The 22,347-nt window shown below is 33.2% G+C and overlaps 1 protein-coding gene across 1 annotated transcript; it reads left to right on the forward strand.

The window, feature by feature from the left end:
• The first annotated feature begins 16,124 nt into the window (after positions 1-16,124).
• On the forward strand, positions 16,125-19,252 carry LOC115701270 (uncharacterized). Its single transcript, XM_030629020.2, has 4 exons — positions 16,125-17,094; positions 17,348-17,397; positions 17,910-17,992; positions 18,108-19,252. The coding sequence occupies exons 1-4, from the start codon at positions 16,741-16,743 to the stop codon at positions 18,974-18,976; spliced, it is 1,356 nt and encodes a 451-aa protein (XP_030484880.2). The 5' UTR covers positions 16,125-16,740; the 3' UTR covers positions 18,977-19,252.
• The last annotated feature ends 3,095 nt before the right edge of the window (positions 19,253-22,347 follow it).

Consider the following 22,347-nt stretch of genomic DNA (forward strand, 5'->3'; position numbering starts at 1 on the left):
TCCATATTACTAGAGCGGTCATTACAATTATCCCCCCGTTAATAGGATTTCGTCCCCGAAATCTAACCTGAATAGCTCTGGATGTTGAGTCCTCATATCTGACTCCAACTCCCAGGTGGCTTCTTCCACCTTACTATTCCTCCAGAGCACCTTAACCAGTGCAATAGTCTTGTTCCGAAGAACTTTTTCTTTTCTATCCAAAATCTGAACAGGTTGCTCTTCATAGGATAAATCTGGTTGAAGTTCAAGGGCTTCATAACTCAAGACATGAGTCGGGTCTGACACGTATTTCCTTAACATAGAAATGTGAAATACGTCATGAACAGCTGACAATGCTGGTGGTAAGGCTAGCCGATACGCTACCTGCCCGACCTTCTCAAGTATCTGAAATGGCCCAATGAACCTAGGGCTTAATTTACCCTTCTTCCCGAAGCGTCTAATACCCTTCATTGGTGAAACCCGCAGGAAAACATGTTCCCCTGCCTGAAATGTAACATCTCTGCGCTTCGGATCAGCATAACTTTTCTGCCTGCTTTGAGAAGCAAGCATCCGAGCCTTGATCTTATCAATAGCTTCATTGGTTTTCTGTACTAATTCTGGACCCAGGTACTTCCTTTCTCCTGTCTCGTCCCAATGAATAGGAGAACGACATTTTCTACCATATAACATCTCATAGGGAGCCATCCCTATTGTACTTTGGTAGCTGTTGTTGTAGGAGAATTCAATTAAAGGCAAGTACTTACTCCATGAACCCTCAAAGTCCATGACACAGGCTCGCAATAGGTCTTCTAAAATCTGGATAGTTCTTTCTGACTGACCATCAGTCTGAGGGTGAAAGGCTGTACTAAACTTTAACTTGGTACCCATAGCCTTCTGGAGACTCACCCAAAACTTCGATGTGAACTTTGGATCCCTGTCTGATACAATAGATTTAGGGGCTCCATGGAGACGAACTATCTCCTTCACATACAATTCAGCATATTGATCCACTGAATATGTAACTTTCACTGGTAAGAAGTGAGCTGACTTTGTGAATCTGTCCACGACAACCCAAACAGAATCATACATTCCTGTAGTTCTAGGCAAACCAGTTACAAAGTCCATTGTGATGTCTTCCCACTTCCATTCTGGAAGGACTAAAGGTTGCAATAATCCTGCCGGCCTCTGATGTTCAGCCTTAATCTGCTGGCAAGTTAAACACTTGGACACGTAGTCCACCACATCTCTTTTCATCCCATACCACCAGAAGTAGGGTTTCAAATCCTGATACATCTTGGTGGTTCCCGGATGCAATGAATAAGGCGTGGTGTGAGCTTCATCCAGTATTTCTTTCTTAAGCTCATCCACACTAGGAACACAAACTCGAGCTTTATATAGCAACATTCCACTGCTCGAGACTGTAAAACCTTTAGGCCGACCAGCTACCACTTCATCTCGAACTTTAATTAGCTCGGGATCTTCCAGTTGTGCCTTTCTGGTTCTCTCCAACAGATCAGATTGGAGTGTTAAATTATGTAGTTTCCCGACCACGAACTCAATTCCTGCACTAACCATTTCCGAGGCTAGTTGAGGAGCTATCATAACCGTAGTACACACTTGACCGGGACCTTTTCGGCTTAGAGCATCGGCCACGACATTGGCTTTCCCGGGGTGATACAGTATTTCACAATCGTAGTCCTTAACCAACTCCAACCACCTTCTCTGCCTCATATTCAGATCTTTTTGGGTGAAAAAATATTTAAGACTTTTATGATCAGTATAAATTTCACACTTTTCACCGTAAAGATAATGTCGCCATATCTTTAAAGCGAAAACCACCGCAGCGAGCTCTAAATCATGAGTTGGGTAACGCTGCTCATAATCCTTCAGTTGACGAGAGGCATAGGCTATGACTCTGTCAGCTTGCATCAGAACACATCCCAGACCCTGTCTGGATGCATCACAATACACAACGAATTTCTCTTGATCTGATGGCAAAGCTAACACCGGAGCTGTTATCAAACGCTGCTTCAACTCTTGAAAGCTTGATTCACACTTATCCGACCACACAAATCTCTGATTTTTCTTAGTCAATTCGGTTAGGGGCATAGAAAGTTTAGAAAATCCTTCGACGAAACGTCGATAATACCCTGCTAACCCGAGAAAACTTCGAATTTCCGTCACAGACCTAGGCCTCGGCCAATTCTTCACTGATTCCACCTTGTTTGGATCGACCATAATTCCATTCTTCCCCACAATATGTCCCAGAAAGGATACCTCGGACAACCAGAATTCACACTTTTTGAACTTGGCATACAGCTTGTGATCCCTAAGTCGCTGTAACACCATTCGAAGATGATGCTCGTGCTCCTCTTCTGACTGAGAGTACACAAGAATGTCATCGATAAACACTATAACGCAGTTATCGAGGAAATCCTTGAATACCCTATTCATAAGATCCATAAAGGCCGCAGGAGCATTAGTCAATCCGAATGACATTACCAGAAACTCATAGTGCCCATATCTGGTTCTAAAAGCAGTCTTCGGTATGTCCTCCTCTCGAATTCTAAGTTGATGATAACCCGACCGTAAATCAATCTTTGAAAACACAGTCTTTCCCTGAAGCTGATCGAATAGATCGTCGATTCTGGGCAACGGGTACTTATTCTTAATCGTCAGCTTGTTAAGTTCCCGATAATCAATACACATTCTGAGGGAACCATCTTTCTTTTTCACAAAGAGAACCGGAGCTCCCCAGGGCGATACACTGGGTCGAATAAACCCAATATCCAGCATCCCCTGAAGTTGCAACTTAAGTTCCTTGAGTTCTGCTGGAGCCATCCTGTATGGAGTTTTAGATACGGGTTCGACTCCAGGTGCCAAATCAATAACAAAGTCAATCTCTCGTTGTGGTGGCAATCCCGGCAACTCCTCGGGAAACACATCAAGAAAATCTTTCACTATTCGAACTACCTCAGGCCCAAATGTTTCAGGTCTGCCGGAGTCAAATACTACCGCTAGAAATCCTACACAACCATTGCATAGTAAATCCCTAGCTCTCAACACAGAAATAACCGGGATCCGAGACCCCTGAACCGATCCAACATAAACAAATGGATCTTCACCTTCCGGCTGAAAAGTCACCATTTTACGCCTACAATCTATACTGGCCGAATACTTGGATAGGAAATCCATTCCCAGTATAATATCAAACTCAGTTAGTTTCAATTCTATGAGATCAGTACTCAATTCCCTATCTTCGATCCTAATCGGCATAGACCTAATGCGCCTATTAGAGATAACCAATTCCCCGCTAGGCATTAGGGTTCCGAACCCTCTTTCTAAAATTTCACAAGGCCTACCCAAAAGATCAATCACTCTTGTAGCCACATATGAACGTGTAGCTCCCGAGTCAAATAATACTGTAAATAACAAGTTGTTGACGGGAAGCTGACCTGTCACAACAGAAGGACGCTGCGGCATCGGCTTGGGTAATGGCAAACACACGAGCAGAACCGGTTTCACCTCGGCTTTCGGCTCCTCTTTCTTTGCTCGGGGGCAATCTTTCTTGAAATGCCCCACCATGCCACACAGGAAGCATGTCTTCCGGTTACACTCTCCCGGATGATGTTTCTTGCATCTTGGACACTCAGGATAAGAGTAACCCTGGCGTCCCCCTCTGCCTTGGTTCCCACGGAACCGCTTGCTTTGCCCCGAGCCACCAGAAGCTGGAACCACTTTTCTTTTCTGCTCGGTGGTGGAGTCACCACCATCCCTACCATAAACAGGAGTAGGAATAGTGGGGGTTCCACCAACACTCGGAGTCACCCGGGCCTCCTGAAGGAACTTTACCGCACCCTCGGCTCTTAAAGCCTTTTCAACCATCTCCGCATAAGTGGTTGCCTCAGTAGTAGTAATAACCAAATCATGTCTAATTTTTGCACTCAAACCCGCCAAGTATTTTTCCTTTTTACTGAAGTCGGTTGGCACAATTCCCGCTGCCAGCTTGGCCAACCGGTCAAACTTCGTCGTATATTCAGTAACCGACATTCCCTCAGTCTGAACCAGATCAGTGAACTCTTTCCGCTTTGCACTGCGGACTGCTTCATTGTAATACTTGGAGTTAAACAACTCCTTGAATTCTTCCTAGGTCATCAGCGTGACGTCTCGAGTGAGGGTTATTAACTCCCACCACACGAGAGCGTCTTCCTGAAACTGGAAAGTGGCACAGGTTACCCGGTCATTTCCAACCACTCCCATAAAATTGAGGATGCGCTCTATTACCGAAAGCCACTGCCCGGCCTTCATCACATCAGGGCCTCCCAGAAACCTTTGGAGGTGCACGTTTCGAAATCTTTCGTACAACGGTTCCATACGGTTGCCAACAATAGGTTGTTCTGCTGGCACCGCAGGAACTGCAACGGCCTGAACTTCTTGAGGAGGCACGGCAGGAGGACCCTGCTGCCTCAACCTTTGGATCTCTTCATCTTGCTGGCGGATCCTATCTTGCATCTCCGCAAATCTTTGCTCCCAATCAGGAGGAGCTTGAGGTGGATTTTCAGGGCGACCACCCTGAGCTCTGCCACGGCCACGGCCGCGACCACGAGGATTTTGGGGATTCCTCTGACCGCCTCCGGTCTCAACCATGCCACCCTGACTTCTTGTATTTCGCGGGGCGTCCATTTAATAGGACTTAGCCTGCGAATCCATAAGCCAGGCAGGTTAGACAGCGATCAAAATTAACACCGCTCTTAATAATTTAAAGGCAACACACTTTCTTTTCTTTTCTTAAAAAAAAAATTTAATTTAAATCTAATATGCTTCCTAACATGCTTTCACATTCACATTTATTTAAGATACTAAACAAGTACAGGCTTACTGAACCGTGAACCGAGCTTTCTCTGATGAAGATTGTACATGTCATAGCAAGCTTCGGTAGACAAACCTGGCGGCTCTGATACCAAAATTGTAACGCCCTAATGCTAAGGCACGCTACAGTGCTTTTTCAATAATTGTGCAATCTTTGCTAATCAAAGAAATTTCTCGAAAAACGTGTCAAATTAAAACTTTTGCATTAAACATTAAACTTTATAATTTAATGAAACATTTACAAGTGCCGGGATCCCGATTTTTAAAACTTTACAAACTTTACTTTTTAAGCATACATTTCAAAATATACAGATTTACAGGTCGCACAGCGACTTTCAAAATACAACTCCCAGATGTCCCGAGACCGAACACTCCAGGTCGCGCTGCTTGACATGTACAATCTCACCCGAGCTCAGGTTCACTCCTGTTCAGCTTTCGCCTTCCCTTTACCTACACATGGAAGCAGAACCGTGAGTCAACGGACTCGCAAGAAATGCATATAACATATCATATAATTTCGACCTGTAAATAGGCGCCCATACACCTATTTACAGAGCTTAACAGATGAGTATGAACGTTCTAACTGGGACACGACCATGTACCATGTACCACATACACTCATTATACTTTCGTATTAGTATAGGTAAGGTATGACCGCACCCTGAGTACTATCTAGTGTTGTACCACAAACACCTCGTACCTTCCCGTACAAGTGTTGGTAACACTATGATGTACTTCCAAACATCACACACCTTACCAATGCACTCCGTACCACAACCGTACAAGTGTTGGTAGTGTATGAATCACAATAAATAAGCATGTATACATATTAACACATACATACATTCAGATAATCACATCATACATTATACACAGTTCTTACCTGTTTTCCGAATTCAAGTGTGCTAGCCGACCTGAACGGAATTTCTGTGCTAGATGGATGCCCTAATCACATTTTGAAACCGGGTAAGTCACATGATTAAAACCCTAATCCCGGGAATCCCAAAACCAAAACCCTAGGTTCTGCTATGCTCTAAAGGGGTTATTCTAACTCTGGAAATGGGGAAACACCCAACCGAGGTACCGAAATGGACAAAAATTGAGAAAACGAAGTGTTCGGGAATCCTGCCAAAACCGGCAAGCCAGTTTTTGGGGCATGGCAAACCGGCTTGCCGGTTTGCACCAGTAATCCCAAAACACTTCCTTCTTTGCTCAATTTTCCACCAAATGATACCAAACTTTCCGAGCTCCTAAACAATGCATACACAATAAATCCCGGCCCGGTAATTCACAGAAAAACACAATAAATAACAACTTGCCATTAAAGCTTAAAGCTTGAACTCAAAGCTTAGAATTGCTTAAAACCAACAACCAATCTCTAAACCAGCTACCATGAACTAGAATCAAGCTAAATAAACCCTAAAATTCGAACTAAGCAAACCTTAAACCCTAACAGCCCCTAATACCCAAAATCACCTCAAAAACCAACTTACAACCTCATGAACTTGAAAGAGAAGGGAGCTAGGGTTACCTTAAATATTTTCCCTTGAATCCTTGGATAGAAATCCAGAAATTATGATGGAAACTTTGGGTTTTCCTTCTGGTTTGAGAGAGCCGAACCCCAAGAGAGAGAAAAGAGGATTGGTTTTTGATTTTCTTTAATTTTTAATCTCTTTTCAAAATAAAACCCCTTCATTTAATTAAAATTCAAAAGTAAATAGGTGTCAACACTAAGGGCAGCCACCTACCCCTCACCAATTAGGAAAAGACTAAAAAGCCCTTAAGGTTATAACTTAGTTAATTCTAAAGCTAGGGGTAAAATGGTCAATTCCATAACCCCGCTCAATCCCGATAAAATATTTTCTCTAAAATATTTCCCACCATGAAATAAGGTTCTAAACTTACCCATGTGATCAAACTAGCCATCCATCGCATTTTCCGTTGTCGCCAAACAAAAATTACAAAAATAACATATTGCACATACAAGCTAGATAATACCCCTAGAGTTTAATAAAATCTCCGAAATTGAGAAATTATAACTCTAATATTTATTTCTAAATATTGGGGTCCACATTTAAATTTAATTCACAAATAATAATAAAATAATAAAAATTAGTGCTAATTGCCTTTTTCTAATCCATATTACTAGAGCGGTCATTACAGTCTATGCATAGTCTCAAGGTCTCATCCTTCTTCTTCTGAAACAACACAAAAGCACCAAATAGTGCCTTTGATGACTTGATCAACCCCAATTCTAACATCCCCATTAACTTTTTCTTTAAATCTCGAGTTTTGGGGAAGACAACTGGTGTGCTGCTTTATTTGGGGGCTTTGCAACTGGTACCAGTTTATTTCGATGATCAACTCTCCTCTCGGGAGGCAGCTTCTTTGGGAGTTCAACTGACATCACATTTTTGTATTCATCTAACACCTGGTCAATTTAAGGCGGAGTGAACTCCTCAACTTTTGCATCATACAAAGCAGAAGCGATGACAAATGTTGACCTCTTCTTCTTCAAATCCCTCTTCAGTTGCAAGGCCGATAGAAGCTTGACTTTTAAGGGATGTCTTACTTTCGTGGGAACCATTGAAGGTTTCTCACCCATTATAAGTAAATTCCCTGTTGCTGGAATTGGAATGGCCCCCATGTCAGCTAGAAACTCCATCCCCAATACCACATCAAAGTCATCCATGCAAACTGCTACGAGGTCCAGTTGCCCCTCCCATCCATCGATCTTGACATTCACTTTCTTGGCCACTCCAATTTTGGCCATGGCCTTTGAATTGACTGGTTTCATGCAGCCGTATCCTTCTCCAGTTTTAGGCCCATCCTCTTGGCTTCGAATTTAGAAATGAAGTTGTGGGTTGCGCCAGTATCAATCAACACGCTTTTGGCTTGCTTTCCATTTAAATTAAGTTTTATTATTTATTTAGTTAGAAAATCAATTAAGTTGGAAAATGACAAAAATAAGATAATCCACCTCTTCTCTCTCTCTCTCTCTCTCTATATATATATATATATATTGGCCCTAGGAGAATCACTAAGAAACCAGAACTTTTCTTCTCCAATTTTAGTAGCTTTCAGTTGGAATTCAAGGGATTTTGGGAGCTAAGATCCAAGGTAAAAACCTAGAACTCTTTTCCTTTGTTTTAGTGGTGGAATTTAGGTTCAACATGCAAATTTTTGATGTAGTTGTTGTAGGGGTTGGAAGAACTTTAGTATATTTAATGCTTGTTGGATGTGAATTTGAGGTTTGTTTGTGGTGTTGACCAAGTTTGAGTTCAAGAACTCAAACTTGGTTCAACCATGGTGATTTTTGTATTACTGTGTTTTCTGGGGTTTTATTGCTCGGAAATGATTCATTATAACATGTTTAGGTGTTCAGGAGCTTATTGGAATATTAGGGGTAGTTTTGGTTTGTTATGGAGGTCTTTCATTTTTCTGCAGTGAAAAATGGCAGGTTGTTTCTGTAGAAATAGCCTACAATTTTTCCTGGTGTAGAACCCAGAAAAATGGCCTGCCATTTTTTAGAAAATAGCCTACTGTTTTTTGGGCAAGTTCCCCGTTTTAGGGTTTTTCTCGTGTTTTCTCGATGCTTAGGACTTTGTCTTGTTAGATATCAATGGGGAAACATTTAGTTTTGAGTTTAAAGTCCCCAAAAAATGATTTAGCGTACCACTTATCAGTTTTACAAATATTGTGACTTAGGAGCCTGTAAACTGTCGAGTAGTAGTTCCAGTCAAGTTGACGGACACACCTGAATTTGGAATCGAGGTAAGACTAGTATAATGATATGCGTATCTAAATACATGTTTAGTATGCATGTTTATGATTGCCTGTTAGATTACATTGAAATAGCAGTAGCAGTATATATAGAATTATATTGGTTACCGATAAATGTATATTTGGCTTAAGTACTGATTGATGCTATCACATCGGTACGACTAGAGTACCGAGTATAGGTTGATATTATGGTCAATAGTACTGTCATACAAACATTCTAGACTCAGTATCACGTGAGACGCGGGGATAGGGTTATGATTGGGTGTATGAGCGCCTAATTGTTTATGATTATATTTTTCTTATTGAGTCTGTCGACTCACCATTACTATTTGCATGTGTAGGTAAGGACAAAGCTAAGGCTGAACAACATTGAGTGTGAGTAGATGAAGATTGTACATGTCGGGGCGATTAGGCCTGGAACATACGATTTTTAGGAAAACAGGCTATAAATGGTAGCTAGGCAACAACTTTTATAATTAACATGTTGTATCTTGATTGTAACTTTTGAAAATATAGGATTCTGGCTTTTGTAAAGTTTATTTTATTTTAAGTAAATGTTAATTAAGAAAAGTTTTAATTAAACACGATTTCCAATAAACTTGTTGATTAGCAATGAATTGCACAATAAATTTTAAATCACGATAACACGCCTAAGCTAGTAGAGTGTGACAATCTAGGTCCTGGTAAAACAACATCTAGCATCTAAAATCTCATTATAGATTTGGATCCAACTGTTAGTACTCCTAGAATTAACACTATAAGGGAACTAATATTCGATCCTTTCGAAAAGCTTGGATTCCATTATTGTATAGCATGTTCCCAACTACTTATGCTATTAAGTTCCCAAAATAGAAGTTGTAAGAATCTTCTCTGAGAAATTTTAATCAGCAAATCAAAGAACTTAATAAACACAAACAGGAGTTCATGAATAATTAAGATTCAGACAGATCTACTAATAATCATCGTTGTGATATGAATAACTCTTTTATGATAAATGATACGTTGATAAAATATGTTAGTTTATATCAGTCCAATCATGTGTAATCAAATTATACATAATACCTTTACTAAATGTTTATCTAAATATGTGATCCGAATTAAAATTACACGCACTAGAGTATAGCGGTTATTAGTAAATTGTAGTTGGTAAGTCTATATTAAAGATTTCATACTTTAATACACTAGCGACTTATTTTATTCATATTGTATGATCTTAATTCTCTTGTATTTCCTTACAAGATTATACCTACTCTATATGTATATGGAATTAATAGATATTTATTAATTATATTTCTATAATTAACATATTTATTTGTCTTATACTTGTATTTTCTTCAATATATTATCTATTAAATATTTACTTTTAGGGAATAAATTTTACAGTTTTTTGAAAACTGATTATACCAACGATTAAGCTAAAGAAAATATGATTAAGAAGAAAAGAGACATAATTTTTTACGTTGTTAGAGTGTTAACGAGCCTTAGTCCATGATGCAGTTTTATAAGCTCTTGGCTATGGATTTTTTTAGTTCTTTAATGTATTCTCTGGTTATGAACCAGGAAATCTAAGCCCTTTGCATAGAGACATAATGCCATATTTATAGGTACATGTGCTTAATGGGTCGGGCATATCCATGCCTCATTAGTGTTTTGTATAATATAATTCACTCATGGGGGTAAAATACATTATTTAATATTATAATTTTATAATTTGAGCTATTAGGCTTTGTAGGTGAGACCCAATTCCAAAGATTTTCCTTCCATACGATGCAACACTGTTGACAGTGATATAATGAGGTGTGTGCAGTTGTTGATAAATAGGAATTTCAGAGTAGTGGGCCCTCCAAAAAGGTGATCTCCTTTTCGTCGTGTGCATTTCTAAGATCTAGCAGAGGGGACAAGCTGCCAGATTCTTAGGATTGTGTGAGAGATGTGCCACGTAGGCTACCTCTCAGGTGGTGGATGATCCTGGATACCCTTTAGACTCCCGTTCTCGGATGACACCTAGGAGCATTCTTCTTATGTTCCAATATTACTTATGTCTTTTATTGGGGTTGAACCATTTTTCTGGGAGCTCAGGAGATCTAGAGCACTTATATCATATTTGGAAAACATGTCTGATTTTGTACCCACTTAAAAGTTGGGCTCTTCTATTCGTTTAGACCAAATGATAGGCCCATGCCTAACTGGCTTCAACGAGAAATCACGTGTCACCCATCCAAAAATTCAAATAACAATATGTTACCTCTATAAATTAAATATACATATAAAATATCTATTTGTAAGAATATATTAAATGAAGTTCATTAGAATGTTAAAAATATTTACGGGGTATAACTTTGTCTTTTTGTCTCTTTTTAATTAGTTATTGAACCACACTTTTTGCCTTTCCATTGCTTCTAGTTGGTAATCAAATACAAAAATATACATATATTTATATAAATAAATTATAAAATAAAACAATAAAATATTTATCAAATTAACAATCTAAAATACTAAAGTTTATAAAATAATCATATTTAATTTACTTTATACAATCATAATGATCGTACAATATAAATCTATAATCATTTTGTGATCATAATAGTCGTTGAAACCGTACAAAACTGTAATTTATAATCATTTATAGTGCTTAGTATAATTCATAATTGCGTCTATTATCATACAAAATTATTTTACTAATAAAAAATTTAAATAAAGATTATTTTTTACAAAATATTATTGTTTCTTACAATTTTCTTTTATTAAAGAATTGGTATAAATGTTAGGTTAGGCGGCCTCTATTAAAAAAAAGCACTTTCTTGAAACGGAAAGTCTGAAAATAAAAGGAATGTCACACCATTTTCATTAAATGCCATATGCGCTGCCAGTTGGGCTGATGTAATTTTGTATTATAATATTCAACCATTACATATATATTTTCTACAAAAATATATATATTTATATAAATTTATGTGTATTTATTTTATTATACATATGTTAGATATTTCCTGTTCATAAATAATTGTGTTTGGCCTTCCCATCCCAACATGCCATCGCAATTTTCAACTGAAATTTATAACAAAACCTGCTCTAGATAGTATTTGATTGACTACACTACACTTCATTTCTAATTTTAAAATCGTTACAGATAATAAATAGAGAAAAACTAAAAAAGACCGTGGTGCCAGTACATCTTTATTGTGATAATGCTACTATTATAATTAACTATTCCATTCCAAAAAAAAAAATAAAATAAATAAATAACTATTAAATTTCATATAATTTAATATAATAAATTTTATAAAATATTGTTAACTAATGGCAAAGTGTCATTTCTAAAAAATTATAGGCACCACCACTTATACTCCTCGACAATGCTCTAATACAATTTAATAGTGTGTTTAACTGTTAATTGTCAAACTTTATCAAATTTGTATGTTTCAAATTTACATCAAGATAAATATATATACAGTATTATTTTAATTTAGACAAAAAAATATATAATTTTTTTCCATGAACGGATTAAAAGTATATACGTATAAGAGTGAAAACATACATATAACAAAGGACAATGGACATATTACAAGAACAAATTCACTTTCTTGTATTGTCTCTTCGATACAAAATAAGTTCCTTGACTTTATGGCTATAATATTCACTTAAAGAGAAATAATAATAATAATAATATTAAAAAAAAAAAATTGAACGATGCAATAAGATATGTACGTATATATACGTTATATATACGTTCGTACGTTATTATAAATACATCCTAGAATATTGGAAGAAAATTTTAAAGGCATTAATAAAATGTGAATCTCCTTCCACAAATTTTACACACAAATAACTAATCTCAATTCTCAGAGTGCAGTTTCCAGTACTAGCAAATACATAGAAACTTTGAGTCACAATAGATGGTTAATCAATTATCTGAGAAGCACCAATATGTGCCACACATTACAAAAAAGGACCGCTAGCTCAATTATTTCTTAAACATATATATTTTTTCATTGGGTTTCATTATTATTTATATATATATATATATATATATATACTATGTGATTGTTACGTGCCAAGAATTACGTTAGTTTTATTTAATATTTTAGTTTTTTATTTTAATTAATAATTAAAATAGTATAATTATTTGAACGATTTGTTTTATAAAAATAAAATATATGTCAGTATATTTAGTAAGTAAAACATAGTTGTGTTATAATAATGTATGTTATTAATAGTAAAATGTACATTAATCTTCTAATTGAAAAAATATCTATTATCTCATTTCATATCTAATAATAGCTACACAACTATATATTTATTTTTTTAAGCCCAAGCCCAAAAATCTCTAAGCCAACACAATCAATCTTCTTTTATATTATCTTTTTTTAGATATTTTATCCATATTTTTCTTTTTTAAAAAATAAATAAAAAAATTATTAATATTCTCCCAAGATAGGTTTGTTAGAAAGATATGTGGCTAAGATGATTTTTTAATTTAAAAAGAGATTATTAATATTTAAAAGATTGTTTAATTATTGGGTTTATTTTTTAACGGGAGATCAAACCTAATCGTTAAATTTAACAGAATATTCTTTTATTTTTAAGTATATTCTGTTAAACCAAGAATGTTAAACCAAGAAATGCCGTTAGATAGGCACTTTTAATATATAAAAATATATTTTTATATATAATATGTTTATCTAATTGTTTTTATTGATTTTACTAAATATTTTTAAAATACAAAAATTATTCGGTTAAATTTGATAGAGTTAATTTTATAAATATCAGTATTATTTATTTTAAATTAATTTATATATATAAATATTAATATATTATTAATATATATATAAATATTAATAAATTATTTGTAACATTATTATTATTTTTATTTTTTTTATTATTATTATTTTAATATTGGAAGAATATTGTTTAATATACAATATTAATAAATATTCAATATATTATATTAATATATTTATTTTAATAAATTAATAAATATTTTTTTTAATTTATAAATTTTAAAAATACATAAAAGAAAAGTAAAATCTAAAAATATAACTAAGTATATTTACTTACAAGTAAGAATAAATTGATATATATTTATATACTAGGTGATTGTTACGTGCCAAGCCACGTAGTGTTAGTTTTATTTAATATTTTAGTTTTTTATTTTAATTAATAATTAAAATAGTATAATTATTTGAATGATTTGTTTTATAAAAATAAAATATGTGTCAGTATATTTAGTAAGTAAAACATAGTTGTGTTATAATAATGTATGTTATTAATAGTAAAATGTACATTAATCTTCTAATTGAAAAAAGTTCTATTATCTCATTTCATATCTAATACTACACAACTATATAATTATAGACTTTCACATTCTTTGCAAATTACTAATAAGCACCAATAATATTTTGATATTCTAATATTTTTAAAATAAGCACAAACATATAAGGTAAATACTAATTACAGCCCATTTCATCTTCTTTTTATTTTTTTAAGCCATTTTATCTTTTCTAGGTAATTACAAAGGGGCAACTCATATACTGTCTCACATTTATATTATCTTTTCTAGACATTTTATATATATTTTTCTTTTTTAAAAAATAAATAAAAAAATTATTAATATTCTTTTTTAAAATAGGTTTGTTAGAGAAATATGTGGCTAAGATGATTTTTTTAATTTAAAAAAAGATTATTAATATATTTTTCTTTTTTAAAAAATAAATAAAAAAATTATTAATATTCTTTTTTAAAATAGGTTTGTTAGAGAAATATGTGGCTAAGATGATTTTTTTAATTTAAAAAAGGATTATTAATATTTAAAAGATTGTTTGATTTTTTGGGTTTAATTATTGGGTTTATTTATTAACGGGAGATCAAACCTAATCGTTAAATTTAACAGAATATTCTTTTATTTTTTTTTATAGACACTTTTAATATATAAAGATACTTAGTTTGTAGTCTTGTATTCTTTGTAAAAAAAAAAAAATATAGTTTGTAGTCTTGCATTCTTTATTTGAAAAAGAAAAATATAGTTTGTAGTAGTTAAATGATAAACTAAACTATTGGAAGCCGTTGTTTCAGTAAAAGCTCTAACCAATGACTCATTGTGTTGGGTGGTTGGATATTTGAGTTGGCTAACCTCCTCTTCCTCATTCTCATAGACTCATAATACTGTTCCCCTTTAATGTTGGTGGCGCTCTGCTTCTTTAACTTGCTCTCCCATAATATACAAACCCACAAATTCAAGAGTGCAAGTATGATTATTTGATATAATATGACTTGTTATTATTTGTAGCATATAATTAGTGCACCATTAATATATATAAAGAAAAAAAAATTGCTCAAGCTAGTATCATTGATGAATTATGAAAAAGAAGAAGCTCACAGTTCCCACTTCACACTCAGCTTCCACCAATGTATTATTCTCTCTCTCTCTCTCTCTCTCTCTCTCTCTCTCTCTCTCTCTCTCTCTCTCTCTCTCTCTCTCTCTCTCTCTATTTTATATTAAGTTATTCAATTTTTTTGCTAAAAAAAATTCAATTTTCAGTAATGGTACTAGCTAATACCAAAAAACTGTTTGTATTATTATTGATGGAGTAAATAGAAAATTATCAACATCAAATTGAAAAGTAAAATTTATAAATGTTTGAAAAATATATATATTTTTTATGAAGAAAGAACTTCATTAATCAAAATAACCAACAATTACAAACAGCAAAGCGCCTCTGAAGACCTGTGAGCTCAATTACATTTGATCAATGAACTTCATTTGTTTGAAAAATATATATATTTTTTTTTTTTGAAAAGTGTTTGAAAAATATATTGAAATGATAGAATTATATAATTTATTATTTTTTAGAAAATATGTTAAAAAAAATAATAATGAACAACTCGAATAAGAATCGTCTTCCTTTTATGAAATTACTTAATTCTTTCTAGGCATGGTACATATTTTATGATCATGCGCATAAAACTATAATGTTCACCAATATCTTATTATAAATGAGCTTTGACCATATATATATAACTTTAAAACTCTACATTCCATAAGTCCTCAAAACGTTGGGGACGAAGATCTTATTCTCTACTTCTAAACCAAACAGAAAATCATGGATCTACAAATATGCCTCATTAATTAGTTTATTTGTTTTTGGCAATAGCATTAATTAGTTATTCTTAGACAGAAATTGTTCCTCCCTTAATTTGGGAAATAAAAATTTAATAATTTAATAAAACTGATAGCCTGACCACTGGTCATTACCCTGCAGTAACAAATGTACTGCAAATAAAGCAAACCGAAAATTAACAACAAATGATAAAAAAAATAAAAAAAAAAAATTTTAATACATTTATTTATTTATTTTTAATAAAAATAAAATTAAGAGGAGCATCTGGGTCGTCGTTGGAGCGAGTAAGGCCCACACAAATTTTTTTTGCTTGTGTTGTTTCCTTTCTCTCAAAAGTATAAACGATAAAACTACCCACTCCCATCATTTTGTATTACTAATAATCCCTTCTTCTCTCTTTCTCTTTCCCTTTTCTTCCACCCTGGCATCCTCGTCCGTACTTTGTCCCTCCCTTCTCTTCTCTCTCCTCTCAATTCTGGTTTACCCGTTACCGGTTCAACCAGTCACCCAATTAAATTACTCCTCTCTATCACCCCAAACCCAACCCCGCACACGTGTGTTGTCCAGAGAGGAGGAGCCTGCCTGCCTTGCACTGTTCCATCCATGACCATCCGCACGTGCCACCTCTCCCATACTATTCCTCCTTTCTGTGGTGCAACACATTAAAAGTTGAAGAGAGAGAAACCAAGAAAACACAAGCTACACACACAGAGAGTGTGATAAAGAGAAATTGATAGACACAGAGAGAGAGAGAAACACCATTTATTTTTTTCCCTTCTCTAAGTCTCTCTACCTCTCTCCCTTTCCTTCGTTGTGTTTTGTAATTTTATTTATTTACAGTATACGAGTCTTCTGCTTAATTTCTATTCATAATTATTGTATAATTAGATAAAAGTTTGACTGTGGGAGAGAGAGAGATCATTGTTTTTTTTTTTTTCTGTTACTAAATCTATTGGGACAAACCCAGTAGAGTCAATCTTATCTTGAATCGATGAGGATCCGTAAAAGACAGGTGCCGTTTCCTCTCTCTTCACTCTCGCCGATACCTATCTCAGATCCCCTCATCAACCTCAATCAGCCACCACCTGTGGTGGTGCAACTCTATCACTACGATCCCTCTCGAAACGACGCCGTCAATCTACATCCACAAGGGAATCCTTCTCGGGAGCCTTATCCAGCTACTCACTTCACTCCTCAGCCGTCTGATCGTCCCGTGAATCATCGTCTATCGCCGATCGGGGCAGGAAATATAAACAGAAGAACCGACGGCTGTGATTTCTCTGATGCCGACAACAGAAATGATCACAAGGATACGATGAACAACAAGAAAAAGGAGGATCGTTTGGTAAGTGAAACCAAAACCTTCTGACATATACTTTTATTTATTTTATTTTAATTTTTCCGTTTTGTTATTTCATGTTTTTTTTTTTAATTTTTTTATTACCAGTAGTGCACTTCTGTTCATTGTGACCTAAAGAGGAAGTTTATTAATTTTCTTTTTTTCCTTTCATATCCATTATTCTTTAATTAATTTCTATTAGTGCATAATATTTGGATGACGTTTATACTTATTTTGTATATCTTTTGTATTTTTTCAGGAATTATTTTTAAAAGACGGAGAAGATAATAATAAGGGTGATGATATCAGGTAAGAAATTGAGGAACAAGAAAGAAAAGATTATATTAATTAATTCTAAATGGATTTTTTTTTTAAAAAAAAATTACATTTATGTAGACATATTTGTATATGTTCTTCACATCTTCATGAATTCTTGTAGTAAAAAAAAAGTGAAAAGGAGAGACCCATAACATGATATAATTAATTTACCCAACAAATAGAAATAGAAAAAGAAAAGAAAAAAATACTGCAAGTGGAAATACTGTTTTAGGTGTTTTTATATCAACTTTGGCTAGCCACCATACCTTCCCATCTAAATCTAATCTAGTATTTGGCTATTTTTTTGGTCCCTCTAACTAATATATAAACCAATGCGGTGCACGTTAGCATGGGATAATGGTCCCCATCTACAATCTATTTCTTTTTTTGTTATACTCGTCACTATTTGTATTTAATAATTGTTTTGGTCAATTTGTTATTTTCACTTTGGCTGTAAAATGTTCCTCAATCAATTTGCTTGAAGCATTGTTTTTTATTTTTAGCAAGGGAAGCACCCCAAGTGCAGAAGCGAATTCAAGGTTTAGTTTCCCGGAGTCAACCATTTCTAGTACTTCTCCTTCTCAAGGTATCAATTTATATCCATCTTACATAAAATACTAGCTTGTTGTTCTGGGATTTGAGTTTAGTTTATGGTTTATCAAAATATTTTGTTGTTGTTTTGGATATTTATTTTTGATTAGTGGTGATGAAGACGTCGTATTGGTGCGAAGGAGAGAAAGTTTTCCCACTGAAAAAGAGAAAAGGGAGTTTTCTACCAGGAGAAGAAGAAGATGGTAATTATCATGATTATCATCATAAGGAGCAACATAATAAGAAGATCACCACTAACGTGATCAAGACAGTCAAAGCTAAAACAGCCCAGAAGAAAGAAAGTAATTCTTCTCGTAAAAACGACGACATTTCAAACCAACAACAATATGATGATGATCATCATAATCAGCATAATCATCAACTTGGTAGTAATAACAGTGGAAAAAGCAACAAGAAAGGTCGAGGTGGTGCACTCGTGGAGGGTTCGAGGTGCAGTCGTGTTAATGGAAGAGGGTGGAGGTGTTGCCAGCAAACTCTCGTGGGTTACTCTCTTTGCGAACACCATTTGGGCAAAGGACGGCTTCGGAGCATGACCAGCGTCAGGAGCCGATCCATGTTAGCTAAATCATCACCATCATCATCTTCAGCTGCAACGGCGATAACAACAGCCCAGATGGGCTCATTACATGAGGTGAAGCAGGAGAAAGAGCCGAAGCTTCATCGTAATGTTGAGAGAATGATAAGAGATAGTATTATAATCAATGAAGAAGATGACGACGAGGATGATGACGAGGATGATTACGATGACGATGATGATGATGAGGATTATGGAGAACATGATTTCGAGAAGAATAAGAATAAGAATAAGAAGAAACCGTTGAGGATTGCGAATAAGAAGAGGGTGAAGCTCGGGATGGTGAAGGCTCGATCTATCAGCAGCTTACTTGGTCAGACCAACAGTTGTACAACAAGTACAGGTACTACTGGTGCAATTTCCATGGCGGATAGTAAATATTAAGCAAGTAAGTATAGTAGTCCTAGCTAGAGAGTACGTTAATAATAAATTACATGAAACACATGATATAATGTGCATTAATATATTCAATCATCTACTGTGTATATCTCTGTGTTACATGTTATAGATCTCAAAGTGCTATAGGGATCTAGATAGAGAGATTGAAGATGTCGACGTGACGAAACACTGAACCTGGTGCAACTATATGGTTTTGTTTGTGATCTAATGATGATTATAGTTTATTTTATTTTAATATATATATTATTATATGGATAGGCATGGTGAAGTAGTGTCGTATTGGCTATCGTTTTCTTGCTTCTTTGTTTTTTCGGAGACTCAGAGTAAATTATATTAAATTATTATTTTTTTTTTAAGGAAAAACATATGCCTTAACGAGATTAATTATAATATTATTTAAATAAAGTAGGGGAAGTACCCATATGTAGACCCTATAATACGGATAACTACTGTATAACTTTTGACTAACGTTGTTTAATATTATCTTGTAACTCTCTGTTGCGATATTGCGCGAGCCACATAAAAACTGTATTCTACAGTTTTTTTTTTCTTAATTAGTGTTCAATTTAAATAAAGAATATAATACGCGCATTATGAAACTCCAGAAGTTTCAAAAAATATTTCTGAAAATGTATAAGTAGATGTTCAATGGTTTCATAAAAAAAAAAAAAAAAAAAAGTTGATAGGTTCCCAGTCAAAATGTGTCAAACTAATAATTCGTTTTTATTATATACGTACAAACAGCTTTTTGTTTTACTTATAATAAACATATTTTTACAAGCAAGAAAATATTTTTTTTTCTTTCTTTATGTATGGAAAATAGAAATACAAACAATATTTTAACTAAATTCTGTTGCGTTCTTAACATTTAAAATTATGTGATGAGTAAAGTATATGTATGTATATCAAGTTTTTTTTTAGATAGATTTAATATAAAAGGAAAGTACCATTTATGTGATGAGTAAAGTATATGGTATGTATCAAGTTGTTAATTGGTACAGTCTATAGGTCGAAGTTGTTAATTGGTACAGTCTAGTCGGCACCGGGCGCGGCTGGTTTTCAATGTGATGCAAAAAAAAGTAATACATATGTGTGCATGCGTTTCTACGTAGATCATTATCTATTCTATATAAAGTGTGCCTATATAACTAAATTCTTGGTTTATGATAAATTCATGGATGTGACTTTTTATTTATATTTAATAAAAAAATAAAATATTATTTATATATAATAAAATAATAAAATAAAAATTTAAACTGATATTTGATATTTGACCTGATATTATTTATATATATACAATATTATATATTGTTTTCATGTGATATTATTTAAACCATAAATTTACTATCCTATTTTGAATTTAATTAAAACCAATAAAATATATATACCTAATCTTGTACGTTCTCATTTTTTCTAATTTTTTTTTATTAAAGTTAATTATTTTAAATAAATAAAAATTCATAATAAAAATCTAATTTCTAAATTTTCTCTATTACTATACTATTTTGAATTTAATTAACAACAATAAAATATATGTACGTATATTTTTCATTTTTTTAATATAAATTTTCTATATATACATATATATTTATACAAAAAAAAATAGAGATAAAAAATAGTAGTGAAGAGATCCAAAAAAATTTACATAAGCTTCAAACACACTCTAAAAAAAGTATCATTTATAATTCTATGTGTAACTAATTTATTTCTTTATTTGGATGATTTTAGTCTATATATCTCAAATTATACTTTTTAATTTTTATAATTCGGTTATAGCAAGTAAGAATATTTGGGTTGATGTAATCATAACAGTATATATATATAGCTTTATTAGTTGAGCATGAATTGTCCATTTGATTTTGTTTTAAGTTTAGATTTTACAATTGTATTTGAATACTTAGCTATACATATGTGGATCTTGAGTTTATCGGGTTAATTTGTTGAAAATATATGTTTACTGATTTGCTCAAAATAAATATACATAAACACATATATTTTGTTGAATCCAAATATACATAAACACATATATTTTGTTGAATCTATCATGGAGTGCTATGAGATTGATGAGAGGCTTCAAGAGAAGAATGATATTAAGATAAATTTGGAGAGCATTGCTTTGTTATAATATTATTTGGAAGCTATCATATTTCTTGTTTTTTATATTTTTTCTTTCATATGTCCAGTTATATGCCTGCTACCCTTATTCTTTATAATTTTATTATTACCGGCTCGAGTTAAGTATCCATAGTAAGTGTGTAGCATTATTATTTTTTAAATATATTTCAAGATAATCTCCATTCTCCTCTTCTCTTTCTGCAAATTTTAAATTTGACTTTTCACTATTGATTTTCAAATAACCACACACACTAATTAAAATTAGTTTTTAAATCATTTTAAATTATATGATTATTTATTGAATTTTTCTTAATTAAATTATAGAACACATAACATAAAACTAAATATACGTGCCTTGCACGTAACTTTCTTCTAGTATATGTTAATTTCTGTATTGGTTCTTTTTTTTTTTAAAAAAAAATTAATTAATGAATTAATGTTAGAATTTGAGGATAAAATGAATGAGGTAGCATCCTTAAACCAATTGGCAATTGAAAGAGTAACTGATTCATCTTATATACTACAATTTATTTCATCACATTACAATGTGGGACTAACTCTAATATTATGAATTAATATTTCTGCTAGAGATTTGGTCTAGATATTCAATTTTTCCAAACCAACCACTACTACAGTTTTCTTAAAATTCAAAACCCAATAATATGATCAAACCAAACCAAATCAAACCACTCAAAAATATATTGGTTTGTATTTTGTAGTTGTTCTATTTTTTTTTTTACAATAATTGTTCATTTTTTCGGTATTTTTTTTTTTACTTTTAATAAGTTTATAATACATAAATAACAATAAAAATTATTATCGTAATAATATAAACTCAATATCAATATTCTACTTAAAGTTGTTCCCAAATCAACATTTTGTCTAAAAAAATATATATTAAGTATATATAATAATTATAAGAATTGGTTTGGTTTGAATCGCTACCGAGATTTTTAAAACTGTAGTCGAACCAGAGAATTTAAAACGGTTTGGATTGATCAAATCATTCACACCGAATTTATTTGGTCCGACCTCAAATAATTTAGTCTGGATTGGTTGGAGTTTGAAACCATAGATAACGAATTATATGAGCACCCAATTTCTTAATTTCTACTGCAAAGTTTTCATTTTTCATGTTTATTAACTAAAGCAAGAAATTAAGTAATATTTTACATTAATTTGTTATATGGTACTACTCTTTTCTTTTTAATATATTTATTTCGGGGGTTATAGATAATAAT

This window comes from Cannabis sativa, chromosome 8 (genome assembly GCF_029168945.1).
Source record: "Cannabis sativa cultivar Pink pepper isolate KNU-18-1 chromosome 8, ASM2916894v1, whole genome shotgun sequence".
Classification (NCBI taxonomy): domain Eukaryota; kingdom Viridiplantae; phylum Streptophyta; class Magnoliopsida; order Rosales; family Cannabaceae; genus Cannabis; species Cannabis sativa.